Source organism: Kalmanozyma brasiliensis (assembly GCF_000497045.1).
Source record: "Kalmanozyma brasiliensis GHG001 unplaced genomic scaffold PSEUBRA_SCAF5, whole genome shotgun sequence".
NCBI lineage: Eukaryota > Fungi > Basidiomycota > Ustilaginomycetes > Ustilaginales > Kalmanozyma > Kalmanozyma brasiliensis.
The window spans coordinates 580,800-597,258 of NW_015961988.1; the positions used below are offsets into that span (position 1 = coordinate 580,800).

Here is a 16,459-nt window from a genome sequence, read left to right on the forward strand (position 1 = left end):
TTTGAACAATCGCTTGCAGAGCCGAGTCTGTGACGTGGGTCTGTGGTCCAATTGTTGCTTCGCAACTCAGCTCCACACGATGATCCATAGCGAGCTCACTCAGACATCCACACGCCAAACGCTGACAAAAGGGCCAATGAGCTTCACATTCCCCCACACCCTGCCTCACGTGCCGAAAATGTGCTCGACCTCATCGATCCCTCCCGCCTTCCTATGCTGCAGCGGCAGCGGCGCCTCTCCTTCCTCCTCTTCCTCCTCCTGGTTCTCCTGCTCCCTCCTCGCCTCTGCCTGCGCTAGCATGTCGAGCGAGTCGAGTTCGTCGTCGTTCTTCCAGTCCGTCAGCACTGGACGGAGGGGGCTGCTTTCCGAGTTGCTCCTGCTGTTGCGTCTGCTGCCCGGTCTGCTGCCTCCGCCTGTGGATGCGACGCCGCTGATGGTGAACGGTCGGATGGGCGACCCGGGAGAGGTGTCGAGCGCCGACCCACCCGAAGGCGACATCAACGGCGACTGCAGCGGCGAAGGCTGCTTGCCCCCGTGCAACGGGATCGGCGATGGCGACGAAGGCGAGAGAACGCCCGAAGTCAAATACCGCATCTCTTTCGGCGACAGGTGCTCCCAATCGTTGCGATTCTCATCCCGCCCTTCTTCGCCTTCGTCATCGGTGACCGAGCTCGAGACCGAGCCGGGACCGGAGCGAGAGTCGATACTCGAGGCGTCTGAGTCGGTGACCGTCTCGCCGAGGATCTCGCCCAGACGAGCCCAGGCGGTGGAGGATCCCTGTTGAGTCAACCCCCACTTGCCAGAGCTCCAGCCCGAACCGGGCGCGTTGACGTCGCCATCCTCGTGCATGGTGGGACCATCGCCAGAGGAGGTCTCGTTCTCGGACGGGTAAAAGACGTTCTCGCCAAACACCTCGCCGAGCACATCCTCGTACGTGTCGAGGTAGCCGTCGACCACGTCGTCGGGTATGTATCCGCCTGGCGCCGAGGTCTGGTGCGATCTGCGCAGTGGCGGCAGCACATCGCTCTCGAAGAACGAGGGACCGTTGTGATTGCGTGTTGGCGAAAGCATGGCTGGGTTCGATGAAGGCTCGTTGCTACCATCGCCGTTCGCTGCTCGCTGCTGTGAGGCGTCTTGCGGTGTCTGCCCTGGTTGAGACGGCGGGCCTGGCTGCTGCTGGCCTGGCTGCTGCTGCTGGCCTGGTTGCTGCTGGTGAATGACCGACTGGGTCGCCTGCTCCTGCTGATGTCGATCGACGCTAGTGCTGATAGTTCGCTTGTGAGCGTGGCCCTCGCCGTGAGTGTGGCTCGCTCTAGGGGGCGGTCCAAATCGCGTGTTGTTGTAGAACTTGACCAGCGATCGGAGCGCTTGCTCCTGCGGCAACGAGTCCTCGACATCCGCCTCGACGTCCGAGCCGCTCAGCCACTCGTCTCGGAGATCGGGCCTGCAGTTGAGGTAGATGCTGGTGATGACGCGCATGTTGCTCTGACGCCATTTCCTGCCGCAGAATGGGATCTGACTCTTGATCACCTTCAAGACGTATAGCTCCAGTCCCTGGTGCGGCACCTTCAACGATCGCTTGAGGATCGCCGAACTCTTGTACTGCACCAGCAGCAAGATCCTGTGCACCTTGCGCTTGGTGAGCTTCTGCAGGATCCGGGTGAAGTTGATGCTCGAGAAAAAGTTGCGCCACGAGTAGTCGCTGACTACTTCGATTTCGGTTCCATCCGGCATGGTCGTCACCTTTCCTGGCGGCGGCGAGGTGGTTCCGGGGTTGATGGCGACAGGCCCGATGATGTTGTGCCGAGACATGAGCGAGTCTTCCGCTCGGGAACCGCGTGCTTCGCGACCACCGTTGAGGTAGCAGTAGTTGAAGAATCGGAAATTCTCTGCTTCGTTCTTGGTCTTGACACCGTGTGCGATCTCTTGCAGACCAAAGATCTTGAGGATGAGGAGGAGAACGTTGCTGTCGACCAGTACCTGAGACAGATAGTTGAACTTCATGACGTGGCTTGCCTTGAACCACTTGAGACACAACAGCAGAATGGCCGAGACGGCTTTCGTCAAGATCTCGCGATGGCGTGCAACGTCGACATCTTCGAGCGTCGGAGGCGGCGCTTCGTCAATAGCAGCGCCCTCGGCAATGGCGGCAGCGTGTGCTGAGTTGGTGTTGATCGAGGTGACGGTCGCCAGCAAGAGCTTAAGGAGGACGATGACCGAAGACTGGAGCTGCGGAAGCACGGCGCGGTAGAGCTGGTCGACACGCTGCAAGCGACGTACGTCGGCTCGCTTCTGCGCTAGCTGATCGATCAGCTCTGTGTAACGAGGGTTGTCGAGCGCTGCCAACATGTGGTCCCCCTCGACCGCACGCAATTCCGCCTCGATGTCTTCTTCGATCTCGACGAGGTGCTCGTACGTGGCTTCGCCCTTGACTTTGAAGGTGCGCTCCGATGCGCCCCTGGAAGGGAATGCTTCGGAGCTGACGGGGCTGCGACTGCCTTGCGAAGAGGAAGCAGCATCGGTGCGGTTGACGTATGCCTTGGACGCAGCCTGCTTCACCCCAAGGCCAATACGCGTACCATCGGCTGCGCTTCCTACGCCGCTCTCTTCCTGGATGCATTGCTCGCGTACGCGCCATGTCTGCCACAACTCCAGACTGACGTGCATGTGCTCGGAGTACAGCTTGGAGGCTTCATCGATGCTGCGCGGCACGAGTCGACCCGGTCCGTGCACCTGCCGACTGTAGGGAAAGATGAAGGGTCGCGTCTGGTCCGTCTGGTACTTGGCCTTGTTCGGTTTGGGCGATGGTGGTGGAGATGGCGCGGGGGTGCCGGGCAGCATGCCGTTGGGTCCCTGCTGAGGACCGCCGGGATACCCGCCGCCGGAGCCGTCAATGTTGTTGCTGAAAGGCTTGCGGGCCGGAATGGGATGGATCGCGCTGGCTAGCTTGTCGAGGGGAAGGTCGTTGTCCTGACGCTTTGGCGGCTCGAATGTTGGATATTTGACCGAGATCTCGTGCTGGAAATCTTGAAAGTCGAGAGGATCCGACTTGAGCACGTTCCGTTTTGCCGATCTGTCGATGGGTCCCAATCCTTCGATCTCACGAGCGAGGAGCTTGCAGCGCTCAACCTCCTTCATACCGCCGAAGCACGAAAGCAGCGACTTCCATAGCAGAAGCAAGAGCTTCTTGACGGGGTAGCCCTTGGCACTCTTCTCGCGCAGAGAAGCGACCAAGCCAAAGAGGAAGATGGGAAGAGGAGGATCGAGACTCATGAGCTCGTCGCCCCATTCGTCTTCGCCTCTGGAGCTCTCGAGAAGCGAGTAGAGCTGTGCAAAGTGAAGGGCAAGCTCGAGATTGATCTCGTCGAGGTACTCGAGCTTGGCCTCTGGTGTGAGAAGGGGAGCGTTGGCGGGACCGTGATGACCTGCTTGGCTGGGCTCGTGGGATGGAATGTGATCAGGAAGCGAACTGAGGTAGTCGTGTTTCCAGCTTGCCAGCTTGACAGCCGAGTAGATTTCGCCGAGACCGCCGAGGGACCGAACGGTGCGTGCGTTTTCGAGGAGCCAGTGCAATTGATGTTCTGGCCCTGCAGTATCGGCAAAGGCGCCCTGGAGCAGATAGAGAAGGGCACGCGAAGCGCGGAAGCGTGCTTCGGGATCGCGAACTTCGAGCGTGGAAAGCAAGGATTGGAGGATGCGCCGACGGGTAGCGCTACCGAGAGTCGTCCATTCGCCCAGCAGAGGCTCAGTCAAGCTGGGTCTCCTGTCCGTCCTGACTGAGCTGGTGCCTGCATCGTTCAAGTTAAGGCCTAAGCCGAGTGATTCCATGTCTTCTGTCGCTGAATCGGGGCCTGCGGACGAATAGCTGGCGTTTCGCCGATGCGCAGGCAGCGCACACCATTCTTCCCAAGCGGCGCGGTTCTCGGCGGTCTGAGGAACTTCGACGTAGGAGTAGAACTCGTCGATCTCATTCTGCATGGCGTCGGCGTCGGCGTTGATGGGAAAGTCATACTGTCGAGACTTGGGTTTGTCGATGACAATGAGATTGCGAAGCTGGCCGAGAGTGACCGAGTCGAGGGGGCCTCCTGCTTGAGATTGCGCTTGTTGGCCGGCTTGGCCTTGTGGCTGATTCGATGGAGTCGTCATGGCTGGCGTATCTTGCAGCTGGGCCTGACTTCGCTCGAGGTGTTGACGGAAGGACAAGCTGCCTGCAAAGGGTTGGGCACGCGGATTCGATTGCGTTTCGGTCTGCGATGCGGGTCCGCCCTCGGCAACGGCAGCAGTATCGGCAGCACCGCCAGCGTTCTGGGAAGAAGTGTGCTCGCCGATTGCTGAGCTCCCACCGGACTGGATCGAAGCCGGTGCTGAAGTTGAAAGCGAGCTTGCACTGGCAGCAGCAGCAGCAGCGGCAGCGAGATCCGACGACTGTGTGGAGCCTAGCCGGAAGAGGACTTTGCGCAGGGCAGGATTCTGGCCTGTGCTGACAATGTCGTCGACAAGCGAGCTTCTGACAGCTGACGGCGGTGGATAGCTGCTGCTGCTGGCGGCGTCGACACCGGAGGAGGTGAAGGAGGAAGCGCTTTGACTTCTGCTATGCGATGGCTGATTCGAGTTGGCGGGAGTGAAGGAGGAGAGGTTGATGCGACAATTGAGCGCGTCTTGCAGGTTGGCGCTTTGCGTTCTGCGACGACGAGTGGGGATGTTGAGCGGGTTGGAAGGAGGAGGATGAATGATGCACGGCGATGGCTCTGGCGCTCGTTGAAGGCAGCGCACCAGAGAGGGGACGAAGGTCGTTAAGGAAAGCTTGGTGAGAGGTGGGAGTGAATTCGAAGCGTGCCTGACAGTTGGGAGGCTGAGCTAAAGAGTCTTCGAGGGTATCAGCTGAGCAAAACTACTGTAGTCTGTTGGAGAGGTCAGGAGCAGCCAGCATGCAAGCAAAGGGTGATGCTAGCGTAGTTGTGCAGCATGTTGCTTGTCCACTTCTCAGAGATCACAATTCTCATGCTTTCGTGTGTGTCTGTGCTTCTCAAGCTGTCACATCCCTGAACGCGTCGACCCGATAGCTGTGTGTGCACATTCCCAGATCGGGAGATTCGATCCGCATCGTCGGAAGCTCGGCAAAATTGCACGCGGTGGATGGTGCACCTCCCTCATACCACTATTGAACGTCGCGTTGTTGGCTCGGCCAAGTCCGCACCTTGACGACGGATGATCCGGTCTTGACGGTCAATGCAGCCAGAAAGCGCGGGCTCGGACATGCGGATGAAGAGGATTCACAGTGTGTGTCACCTTGTCCCCCCAGGCGTAGTCAATCACGAGCATAGTTCGGCTGGATTTCAATTGGGCGGGCGGGCAGTTGTCCGACATGGTACAAGGCGGCTGAGCACACCCTTGCCGAAGAACCGTCCATACAGTGCTGAGAATCGGCCTTGTTTCTTCTTGCGGTACCAGTTGCACAGACGCAAGCTTTGAGACGGGCTGAGTATAAGTAGCATACCAACCCTTCTTGGATCTTCCTGAATCTTGACAACATCCTCTTCGCTCTACCTTGCCTCTGTCGCACATCGTCAATGACCATCCTCCCTTGATTCTCCATCTTTTAGTCAAGCTCGAAGCTTCATCGACATCTGCTGCTCCATCTTGGCACCTTACCTCAACTAGCTTCGCCTTGGGCTCCCGCCGGCGAAAATCACGGCTTTTGCGAAATCGTGAATTTTTGCATACCCTTTTGGTAGCCGCGAGTTCCTTTCGTCATCCACTGGGTTTGCAAATCACCGGCGCTACGACACAGAGTGCCTTCCTAAACCGGTCTGCCTTCAACACTTTCTTTTGTCGCTCCTCTTGCCGAGGTGCTCCTTGGTGCTAACTTTTCGGCAACGTCCAACGATCCGTTGCCGCGGTCCCCTTACGCTGTTTAGCTTGCGTTCCTACTGGGTAGACGGGGAGCTGGTCTCCTCCAACTTTGCTCGCCACCACCATCATCTTTGCCCAGTCGAATCCTCCGACGGCGCCCTTGATCGCGATGGACACATCAGCGATACATTCGCAACGCACCAGCATGTCGGAAACTGGAACCGCAACGGCTCGTGCCAGCACCAGCTCGCGGGCTGCCTCTCCTTCTCGTTCTGGCGCCTCACCAAACAAGTCCCAGGCAAGCGCATCAAAGCTGGAACAGGGAGACAACAAAGAGGGGCACAACAGTCATGACTCGCCTCAGAACAAGGATGCTGCCCAAGAGAAGCGCGATCCCAACCTCGTCACGTGGACAGACGACGATCCCGATAACCCTCTCAACTGGACCTATCCTCGCAAGGTCATGCTGCTGTTCGTAGTGACGGCGTGCGCTTTCTGCGTCACCAACACCTCTTCCATCATCAGCAATGCCTATCAGGGCATCCAGGACGAGTTCCACGTTTCGCGCGTCGTCGCCATTCTCGGTCTCTCCCTTTTTGTCATTGGTCTCGGCATCGGACCCATGCTGCTCGGACCTCTTTCCGAGTTCTACGGACGACGTCCCGTCTACATCGTCTCCTACACAGCATTCACCCTGCTCGGCCTGCCCGTCTCGTTCGCCAACAACCTGGCCGTCTTCCTCATCTTCCGCTTTCTTACCGGTTTTTGCGGATCTGCCTTCCTTAGCGTGGCAGGAGGGTCCGTCTCGGACATCTTCCTGGCGAGCGACATCTTTGTACCCATGTCCATCTACACCAACGGTCCCTTCCTTGGTCCCGTCTTTGGTCCTCTGCTGAGTGGCTTCATCAACCAGCACACAAACTGGAGGTGGACCTTTTGGACCATCAACATCTGGTCTTCTGTCATGCTCGCCATCCTCTTCTTCTTTGGTCCTGAAACCTACGCGCCCGCCCTGCTCACCTCCCGAGCCAAGCGGCTGCGCAAGGAAACCGGCAACCAAGAGCTGTATGCGGAACACGAGCATGTCATTGCGGGCAAGTCGCTCGTCAAGACCATTGTCACCTCGACCACTCGACCTTTCGAGCTGCTCGTCAAAGAAGTCATGCTTCTGTTGCTGTGTCTCTGGTCAGCATTGTTGCTCGGCATCCTTTACCTCTTCTTCGTCGCTTTTCCGATTGTATTCGAGAGGCACGGCTTCAACCTGCAAGAGGTCGGTTTGTCGTTCCTCGGCATTGGCATCGGCATGATCATCGCCGTCCTCTGCATGCCCTTTTGGGCACGGCATTATACACGACTCGTCGAGACGAAAGGCAACGGCGTCGCTGAACCCGAGTTCAGGCTACCCGTTGCGATGGTGGGAGCCATCTGCCTCCCCATCGGCATGTTCTGGTTCGCCTTCACCACCTACCCGTCCATCCACTGGATCGTGCCCATCCTCGGCACCGTCGTCTTTGGCTTCGGCATCAGCAACATCTTCACTTCCGTGTTCACCTACACAACGCATGCCTATCGACCCGTCGCAGCAAGCGCCATGGCCGCCAATTCGTTCTGCAGAAGCTCGTGGGCGGCGGCATTTCCTTTGTTCGCAAAACAGATGTACGACGGCATGACACCAGCGGGAGCATCGGCGTTCTTGGCAGGGCTCAACGTGCTCATGATCCCAGTACCATTCGTGTTCTACAAGTACGGAAAGAAGATCCGAGCCAACAGCCAGTTCACCCACGTATGATCTCAGCATAGAATCCTGCAATCATCTTGTACTTTTAGTCACTTCAATCGATCTCGATAGACACACCACAGCACGTCTGACTCGAAGAGACGACCGATTGACAGGACCCGTTCTGCAACTCGTGTGCGAAATGTTGCCCGCGACTGTGTGACTTCTGTTCCGCTCGACCGGACCGCAGCGACGAGGCGAGTCACCTCAATCTGACATCCACACAAAAATTCCTTCGGTTCGCACGGACGATGCTGCATTGCCGATCCACGGTTTGCATAATCTTCTCAAGAGAGTTGACCGAGTTCACCGAAGCCTTCCTCTCCCTACCTCCCACCTCTCAACATCAACAATGACGAGCAAGCCAGCCATCGACTACTCGGTCTACCTCGTTACAGGGCGGGAGCTCCTCCCACCGGGTGTCGACTACTACGCCTCTCTCGAGCTCTGCCTCTCCCAGGGCAACGTGACCGTCGTCCAAATCCGAGAGAAAGACACCGAAACATCCGACTTCCTCACGATCGCCCAAAAGTCACTTGCCATCTGCGACCGCTACAACGTACCGATGCTGATCAACGACAACCTGTCCGTGTGCCTGTCCCTCCCGGAACGAGTAGGGCTGCACATTGGGCAGGAGGATATCCCCGTCTCGGTCGCTCGACGCATTCTCGGACCCAACCGGCTGCTGGGTATCTCGGTCAAGACGATCGACCAGGCGCGGATCGCACGCGAAGAGGGGCACGCAGACTATGCGGGTGTCGGCCCGTGCTATGGGACGCAGAGCAAGGCGGGCATCACAGAGGACAAGGTGATTGGTTGTTCGGGGGCACAGCGCATCGTAGCGGAACTGAAGAAGGAGGGTAGGCGGTTGCCATGCGTCCTGATCGGCGGTTTGAACCAGAGGACGGCAGCTAGGACGTTGTTTGGTGCGACAAGTGAGAGCAATGCTCCGGATGGGATTGCTGTGATAAGCGCCATCGTCGGTCGTACCGACTCGGACGTTGCGGCGGCGGAGCTGGGCGATATCGTGCGCTCCTTCAAAACAGGCCTCTCCTCGTCTGCGTCCAACGGCGGGGTCGCATCCGCCTTCGCCCTCCCTTCCCACCCCATCAGGGATGCAGAGTGGTACAAGACCTCGGCAGCGGAGCTGCTCACCTTCCACCGAACCTCCATCCACGGACCACCGCTGATTCAGACCATCACCTCGCACGTCTCCTCCACCATGTCGGCCAATCTCGCGCTCGCCTTCTCCTCCTCGCCCATCATGTCGCACGAAGCGTCCGAGGCGGCGGATCTCTCCCTCGCGGTGGGCGCTTTGGTGTTGAATATCGGTACGATTTCTCCGGCGAGTCGCGAGGGCATGCTTGTTGCGGGTAGGAGTGCGAATGCGAATCGCAAGCCGGTGGTGCTCGATCCGGTCGGTGGGGGTGCGACGCAATTTAGGAAGGATGTGGTGAGGGGGCTGTTGAACGCTACGCAAGTGACGTTGTTGAAGGGAAACGCGGCGGAGTTGGCCAGTATCGCGGGCAAGGGGGATGAGGTGAGGAGTCGAGGGGTCGATTCGGGGAGTGGACAGCTTAAGGATCCGGTAGGACTGGTGTTGGGGCTTGCGAAGAGGGAGAGGTGTTTGGTGCTGCTGAGTGGGAAGAAGGATTATTTGACGGATGGACAGACGGTCATCACCAGCGACAATGGACACCCGTTGTTGGGAGCTATCACGGGGTCGGGCTGCGCGCTAGGTGTCACCGTTGGGGCAGGCCTCGCAGCCGCATGCAACTTGGCCAAGTCCAAGAACGAGGACGTGACGTCGCTGGGCAACACCCTAGTCGCACACGGCAACGTGGATCTGCTCGTCGGCGCCCTGACAGGTTTGTTGGCCATGACAATCGCAAGCGAAAAGGCGGCCGTCAGAGACGACGTTCGCGGACCGGGAACGTTCATCCCAGCTCTGCAGGACGAACTCGCCGCCGTGTCCGCAGAAGACATCCTCAAGTATGCCAAAATCGAGGTCGTCTCGTCCTGAGCATCACTTCCCCACTCGTGAAACATATGCCATCTCAATTACTGCATTACTGCATTCTGCGCGAAGTCTACTGAATCTCGCCTTTCTCCCTGGCCTCGAGGAACTCCTTATGCAGCTTGGTCTGCTTCTCGTAGTCCTTGTCGAGGTTCTTCCTTCTCTTCTTGGCGAGTTCTGCGCCCTCCTTGTCCTTGACGGGCAAACCGCGCTCGTCCCACTCGCTGTACTCCTCGGTCCTGAACATCTGTTCCGGTGCCGTTCTGCCCTTTTCCAGGTTCTCCAGCCTTTTGAGTCTCGCCTGTTCGGCGGCCTGTGCTTTGCGTGCCGCCTTCTCCGCTGCAGCAGCCTCCTTTTCCCTTCGCGCAGCCTGAAGCTGGGCGGCGGGGACGAGCTTGACCAGCGCCTTGCCGTCCTCGGTGTCTTCGAGCGAGATGCCGAGGTCCACCAGATCGTTGTCCCGCAACGCGTCCGAGAGCTTCAGATACTCGGAGGCGGGAGCGGAGCTGCGGGCTAGGTTGCGCACCGCATCGCGGAAGTTGCTCAGCGCTTGAAGGTACGGCATGAGCAGCTCCTCCTTGTTGGCAGCTCCAGCTCCATCCATAGACTCGTCCGCTGTGCCCCAGCCGATCTCCTGGCTCGCAGACAGCGCACCTCCTTCGCCCAGACCAAGCATCTTGAGCATATCCCCGACGTATCGAGCGACGGCGGTGAGAACACCAATGTTGACGTCCGACCTCTTCTCGTGGCTCTTCTCGTAGATGTTGGCTTTGCTCACCAAATCCAACAGAATCTCCATACCTTTTGGTGTGTCAAACGAATCGCACATGGCCTCCCTAAACGCATGCTGACTCGTCTCCAGCGTGGCCATCAACCCCCTCTCCCCTTCGCCATAATGATGATGACCATCGGACCACGCCTCACCCAACGCCTTCGCTTGAGCAACCTTCGCCTTCACGCCCACGAAAAAGTTGTTGAACGCACTCTCGGCATTCTTGACCTCGCCCAAGGCGGACTGCTTGAAATCCATCCGACCCGCCCACGGCTGCAGCAGGAACGACATGCGCAGCTGCCTCGCCGTAAACCTTTCGAGCGCTTCGTCGATCGAGATAAAGTTCTTGAGCGACTTGGACATCTTGAGGCCCTCAATGTGAAGATGGCCCGTGTGGAGGAAGTAGTTGACCCACTGGCGGCAACCGTGATGCGCCTCGGACTGGGCGATCTCGTTGTCGTGGTGCGGGAACATGAGGTCGACGCCGCCGGAGTGGATGTCCATGGTTTCGCCGAGGACGGCGGAGCCCATGACCGAGCACTCGATGTGCCAGCCGGGACGACCGGGACCCCAAGGGGATGGCCAGGCTGGCTCGCCCGGCTTGGAGGACTTCCACAGTGCAAAGTCGGATGCGGCGCGCTTGCCGGCGGTGGCAGCGGTCGAGGTGGACAGCGAGCCCTCGCCTTCCTCGAGCAGCTCCCGGTTTCCCTTGGACCAAGGCTGAAGTTTTGCATACGAGTGCTCGAAGCTGCCGTCCGAAGCTTTGGCACCATCGAAGGCGCGCGTGTCGAACCAGACGTTCTTCTTGTCTTGGTCAAGACCTTCGGCGTATGCGTAGCCGCGGTCGATGATCTGTTGAACGAAGGTCACGATCTCCGGCACGTATTCGCTGACGCGGGTGAGCGTGGTGGGAGGCTCGACGTGGAGTCGCTTCATGTCGTTGAAGTATTCGGCTTCCCAATAGGCAGCGGTATCGCGGAAGACGCTTGGGTCGGTCACGGTGCTACCGAACTGCTTGTCAAGGTGAGCGGCAAGGACGTCTTCGGACGCATCTATGAGGTTGGACGCGGCTTCGCTCGATGTATCTGCGGCGGCAAGCGACATGGCAGCGGCAACCTGAGCCTGACGCGACTTGTCGAGGGCAGCGAACCACATGCTGAACTTGGGCTCCTTCTCGGAGGCGGCTTTGAGCCAAGCAGCGTCTTGACGCAGTCGAGACACCTCTTCGAAGCCCGCTTCGCCGGCTCGCGCCTTGTTCGCTTCGTCAACGAGTCCATCCTTCTGCTCTTGAGGTGGAACCGGAGGCGCGAAACGCTCGAGATTCTTGGCAAAGTAGGCCGACCACGCGTCTTGAACGGTAGCAAGGAGCGGCTTGGTGAGCTGGGGGTGCTGCGATCGGAACTGCTTGATGAGGTAGGAGTGACGCGCCTTGATGATGATCTTGTCGTCGACGTCGGTGATGTTCATGACAAAATGGACGTCGTAGCCGAGGTAGTCGCGCAGGATACGACGGATGATGTCTTGTGTGACATAGTTACGGGCGTGACCCATGTGACTTGCATCATAGACGGTAGGACCGCAGTTGTACCAGGTGACGGTGCGGCCTTTCTTGGGGACGAAGGGTGTCTTGGTGCGAGTGAGCGAGTTGTACATTTTGAGCTCAGGCTCAGGCACCTGCTTTTGAGGGAGCTGCCATTCTGGCTGCGAGATCTTGGTTGCGGAGGCAGCACCGGACGACGATGTCTCAGGTTGTGTGGCCGCCATGATGCGGTTGGACTTGCTGGCGCAGCTGAGCTGGCGCACTGATACGGAGAGACGGAAAGGGTTGCTTGGAAGCGATGTGGGCGCCAGAGAAATGGTCTTGTGGTGTGCAAAAGGAGCGGCAAGAGAAGAGAAGGATCGGAGGCGTTGCAAGCTGGACCTGTATATCGACATGCGGTGTCGTCGTGATAGGACCGAGGACCGAGCTTGACCTGCTAATGATGAGGGTTTGTGTGGGAAGGCAAGAAAGAGGTGTTGGTCTGGTCCAGCGAATCTTCCTTTCTGCGCTGTGTGCTTCTGCGCAGTGACTCGGGAGTCGGTCAATTTTGATCGACCAGCAACAACAACGATCTGACAGTCTGAAAATTCTAGCCAACGCACAAACCGCTTTGTCGACGAACGTTGGTCCTCATCCATGATTGGTTGACGACATCCTCCCTTTGACCAATCACACGCGCCAAGTCGCAGGGGCTCTGGCAAAGCTCTTCTCTACCGCAAACACCCATCGAGTGGGCAAACCTCGCTGCTGATCCAGCTTCACCTCTTGCCTGAAGCTCGTCGACCTCCTCCCGCCCACAAGACGAACTTCTGGATCAGGTTGCGGCATCAGCACATTAGGAGCAAAGCAAGCGGGAGGAGGTCGTGACAGAAGACATTCCGCATCAAGTATCTCGTCGAGATGGCTTCAGCAGCGACTGCCACACGCCAGGCTGGCCCTGGCCCAGCATCGGGTGCAGCAAGCACATCCTCGCGCTCCAACTCTGCTGCTGGTCCTTCTGTAGACACGGCGCAGCCAATACCAGAACCATGGGACGGACTCGACACCCGTATTCTCACCGACTTGGCACGTCGCGGTCTCATGTCAACACTCGACACCATCAAAGAGGCCAAGACGCTCATGCTCGATCCTTCGCTTGCCGGTCCTCTCGGCCTCGTCGCCGATGTATCCAGTCTCAAGCAGCACGGCGTCGAAAAGATGTTCTGGCTCGAGCCGGCATCGGCTGCCTTCGTCACGAAGACCGACGCCAGCCATTCGCAATCGCAAACGAAAGCAGGCCTCAAAAGCGTCAACGCTCCCACAAAGTCGGTCGTCTACATCTGCCGTCCAGAGATCAAGTGGATGAAAGCCATTGCTGGTATGTTCTCGCCCTCAATCCCTTCCCTTCCCCTTTCCCCTGTCTGGACTAAATTAGCCGAGCCTACTAGATCTCTCCAACGATAGGCATACGGTCAGTCAATGTCCAAAGAACGAGGAGATCTTCCTGACAAGGATGCTCCCAACGAAGCCCCTTCCTTATACAACCCCGCTCTGCTATTGCTTCCACAGATGCGGGGTTGTGCCGGGAGGCGACATTTCCCTTCTTTCTTCCCATTCTTCTCTCATCGCGGGAACCATCGAGCTGACATCGATACGATCTCACCTTGGCTTTCTTCGCACGGCACCGCCCAGAACACCTTCGTGCCGATCGAAGCGTCCGGCCCACGTCGCCCCTGCAGCACACATATACCATCTCGTTCGTGCCCCATCGAACCGAGCCGTGTCTGCAATTCCTCGACCAGGAAGCCGTGCTGTCCGACGTCTCGCTCCTCGACTTCGGACTCGAGTTCGTTCCGCTCGACAACGACCTTATCAGCCTCGAAGATGACGCAGCCTGGAAGAAGATCTACTGCGATGGCGATCACACTCCCATCTTCCGCTCCGCACAGGCATTGATGACGCTCCAGCATGCTTACGGGCTCTTCCCTCGCATTCTTGGGAAAGGCGCTCTAGCACGTCGGTTAGCGGATCTGTTGATACGTCAAAGACGGGAACACTTGGCATCGGATCCGTCCAGTCCAGCCCTCACTACGCCGAGTCAGCTCATCGATAGCCTGATCATCATCGACCGAGCCGTGGACTATGCCACACCGCTGTGCACCCAGCTCACCTACGAAGGCCTTCTCGACGAAGTCGTCGGCATCAGCAACGGTCACGTCGAGGTGGATCCCGCCTTGCTCACTGGTCAATCGCAGACACCCGGTGTCGGCGGTCATCCTCACGCCTCCGGCAGCGGCACCCCTCTCCAAATGACCTCAACGCCCAAGAAGCGCAAGCACCGGCTCGATCCGCAAACCGACCTACTCTTCGCCGAGATCCGCAATCTCAACTTCGCCGTCGTGGGCGACCGTCTGCACAAAGCAGCCAAGCGCCTCAACCAAGACTACGAAGGACGACACGCGGCCAAGACGGTCTCCCAAATCCGTGCCTTCGTAGGCAAACTCGGCGGGCTTCAATCCGAACACGCCTCCCTACGTCTTCATACTGGCCTTACGGAGAAGATCATGGAGTGGACCGCCCGCGAAGAGTTCAACCGCATGCTCGAGATCCAACAGAACTCGGTGGCGGGTCTCGACTTGACATCGCAGTACGCGGCGATCGAGGACATGATCAATGAGGAGCGCGAGTTGGTGGGCGTGCTGAGGTTGTTGTGCCTCACCAGCGTTGTTGGGCTCGGCAGTGTCGCGGGGGGGATCAAGGCGAAGAATTTGGAGTATGTGAAAAGGGAGATTTTGCAGACGTATGGGTATCAGCATTTGCCGTTGTTGTTGGCGCTGCAGAAGGTGGGGTTGTTGACGCGGGCTGCTGCTGGACCTGCTGTGGGTGGGACCGGTGGTGGGTTGCTATCAAGCGTCGTCGGTGGTTCCACCGCGGGTGCTGCCGATGCGGATACGCGCGGGACGGCCGAAGAGGGTGGAAGGGGAGGCTTTGCTTCGGTTCGCAAGAGTCTGCGTCTCATCAACGACGACGTCGACGAACGGGCTCCCGCAGACATCTCGTACGTCTACTCTGGCTATGCGCCGCTCTCGGTGCGACTGGTGCAAGCGGTAGCGCAGAAGGAAGCGTTGCTCGACATCACACGCGATCCGAGACCGACGAAAAACGTCAAGCCGCGCGCACACCCCATTGTCGGATGGCGCGGCTTTGAGGATGCAGTTCACCAGCTACCCGGTGCGACCGTAGACGAGATTCAGCGTCCCAATGCATCCACCGAGGGAGGTCCAGCGCTGATGCCACCAACGGATCCAGATGCGGTGACCACCACCCTCGTGTTCTTCCTCGGCGGCGCCACGTATACCGAACTCGCCGCGCTGAGGTACATGAACGCCCAAACGCGCAACAGACGCTTCGTCGTCGCTACTACCAACACTATTAACGGAAACAAGATGATTCGCGATCTCGCCGAGACACCCATCTAGCCACATTCACTCGTATACCCATCTCTACGCGTTTCGCATCAAAATTGTATTTGTATCGTCCATCGTGTGGTCTACTTGGGCAGATATCGGATGCCCTGTGTGGGACATCGGTTGTTGCCCCTCAGCGGATCGCTCAGTACGAAGGCGTCTGCAGTGGTGCTTCTGCCTTGGGTGTGAAAGTACACCCAAGCCTCGTTCAGTGCGCCGTTTCGGCATTTGAAGCTGGCCTCTTTGCCCCACTTGGCCCGTGTTGCCTGATGCAGCTGTTCGAGGGTGTAGCGCTTGTTGTAGCTTGGAGTGATACCCGCTTCCTCTAGAGCTTGGAACACGTTGTACTGATGAAAGAGGTCGACGGTGGTGGTGAAAAAGTCGACGACGTCTTCGCCCTGCGTGTACGCCTGGGAAGAGGGCGAGTAGCACGAGGGGGCGAGGGTGGAGACGCACGTACCGTGCTTGTTCCACTCGTGCGACCAGAGTTGGGCATCGTTGCCATTGAGTGCGAGCCAGTACTGGTTCATCGTATCCAGCGTCGACGCCGCTTTGGGGTGGGAGGAGGAGCGCAGGATCGAGGCGATGTTGTTGGTGTTGCGCGAGGGATCGCAGTCGGAATCGTAGCCGCCCGAACAGGTGTCCGGCCACAAACCGTGGATCGTCCACGAGTCAGAGGGGCCGATCGCGGGAGAATAGTCCCAGAACTGGGTGAGGAGCAGCAGGCCACCAGGCGTGTTGGTGAGACACGGATCGAGGGGGCAGCTGGGAGAGGTGGCGCACGAAAGACAGGTGTCCAGGGAGCTGTTCGAGGAGACGGTGAAGGGCGTTTGCGGGAGCGTGGCTGCAGTTGCTAGTGTCAAGAGGCTAGTGGCCACGCTGAGGGACGTCAGGATATGCATCGTGGGCGAGTGGGTGAAGATGATACGCAGATGAAGGAGTGGTGGTCGGATGACAGGTGAGAGTCAGGCAACCGGACTGATTAGGGTACAATAGCATCAGCCCCTGCCTGGCGCAGCACTTTCAGGGTCCAACACACAAGCTATGAACCCGC

At 58.6% G+C, this 16,459-nt stretch overlaps 6 protein-coding genes across 6 annotated transcripts; 3 read left to right on the top strand and 3 right to left on the bottom strand.

The window, feature by feature from the left end:
* Positions 1 to 165: 165 nt before the first annotated feature.
* PSEUBRA_005266 (Protein of unknown function DUF3402) lies at positions 166 to 4,930 on the bottom strand (the record flags this gene model as incomplete). Its single annotated transcript, XM_016438711.2, has 2 exons — positions 166 to 4,681; positions 4,896 to 4,930. 2 exons carry the CDS (start codon positions 4,928 to 4,930, stop codon positions 166 to 168), a joined length of 4,551 nt encoding a protein of 1,516 aa, XP_016290565.2.
* A 1,128-nt stretch (positions 4,931 to 6,058) lies between these two features.
* PSEUBRA_005267 (Major facilitator superfamily) lies at positions 6,059 to 7,642 on the top strand (the record flags this gene model as incomplete). The annotated part of the gene is made up of 1 exon (XM_016438727.1): positions 6,059 to 7,642. The coding sequence occupies one exon, from the start codon at positions 6,059 to 6,061 to the stop codon at positions 7,640 to 7,642; it is 1,584 nt and encodes a 527-aa protein (XP_016290566.1).
* Positions 7,643 to 7,982: 340 nt separating this feature from the next.
* PSEUBRA_005268 (Thiamine phosphate synthase) lies at positions 7,983 to 9,653 on the top strand (the record flags this gene model as incomplete). Its single annotated transcript, XM_016438726.1, has 1 exon — positions 7,983 to 9,653. The coding sequence occupies one exon, from the start codon at positions 7,983 to 7,985 to the stop codon at positions 9,651 to 9,653; it is 1,671 nt and encodes a 556-aa protein (XP_016290567.1).
* Positions 9,654 to 9,720: 67 nt separating this feature from the next.
* PSEUBRA_005269 (Cysteinyl-tRNA synthetase/mycothiol ligase) lies at positions 9,721 to 12,183 on the bottom strand (the record flags this gene model as incomplete). The annotated part of the gene is made up of 1 exon (XM_016438732.1): positions 9,721 to 12,183. One exon carries the CDS (start codon positions 12,181 to 12,183, stop codon positions 9,721 to 9,723), a length of 2,463 nt encoding a protein of 820 aa, XP_016290568.1.
* Positions 12,184 to 12,859: 676 nt separating this feature from the next.
* PSEUBRA_005270 (Sec1-like protein) lies at positions 12,860 to 15,417 on the top strand (the record flags this gene model as incomplete). Its single annotated transcript, XM_016438721.1, has 2 exons — positions 12,860 to 13,316; positions 13,631 to 15,417. 2 exons carry the CDS (start codon positions 12,860 to 12,862, stop codon positions 15,415 to 15,417), a joined length of 2,244 nt encoding a protein of 747 aa, XP_016290569.1.
* Positions 15,418 to 15,488: 71 nt separating this feature from the next.
* Positions 15,489 to 16,307, bottom strand: PSEUBRA_005271 (Ribonuclease T2-like protein; the record flags this gene model as incomplete). Its single annotated transcript, XM_016438743.1, has 1 exon — positions 15,489 to 16,307. One exon carries the CDS (start codon positions 16,305 to 16,307, stop codon positions 15,489 to 15,491), a length of 819 nt encoding a protein of 272 aa, XP_016290570.1.
* Between the last annotated feature and the right edge of the window lie 152 nt (positions 16,308 to 16,459).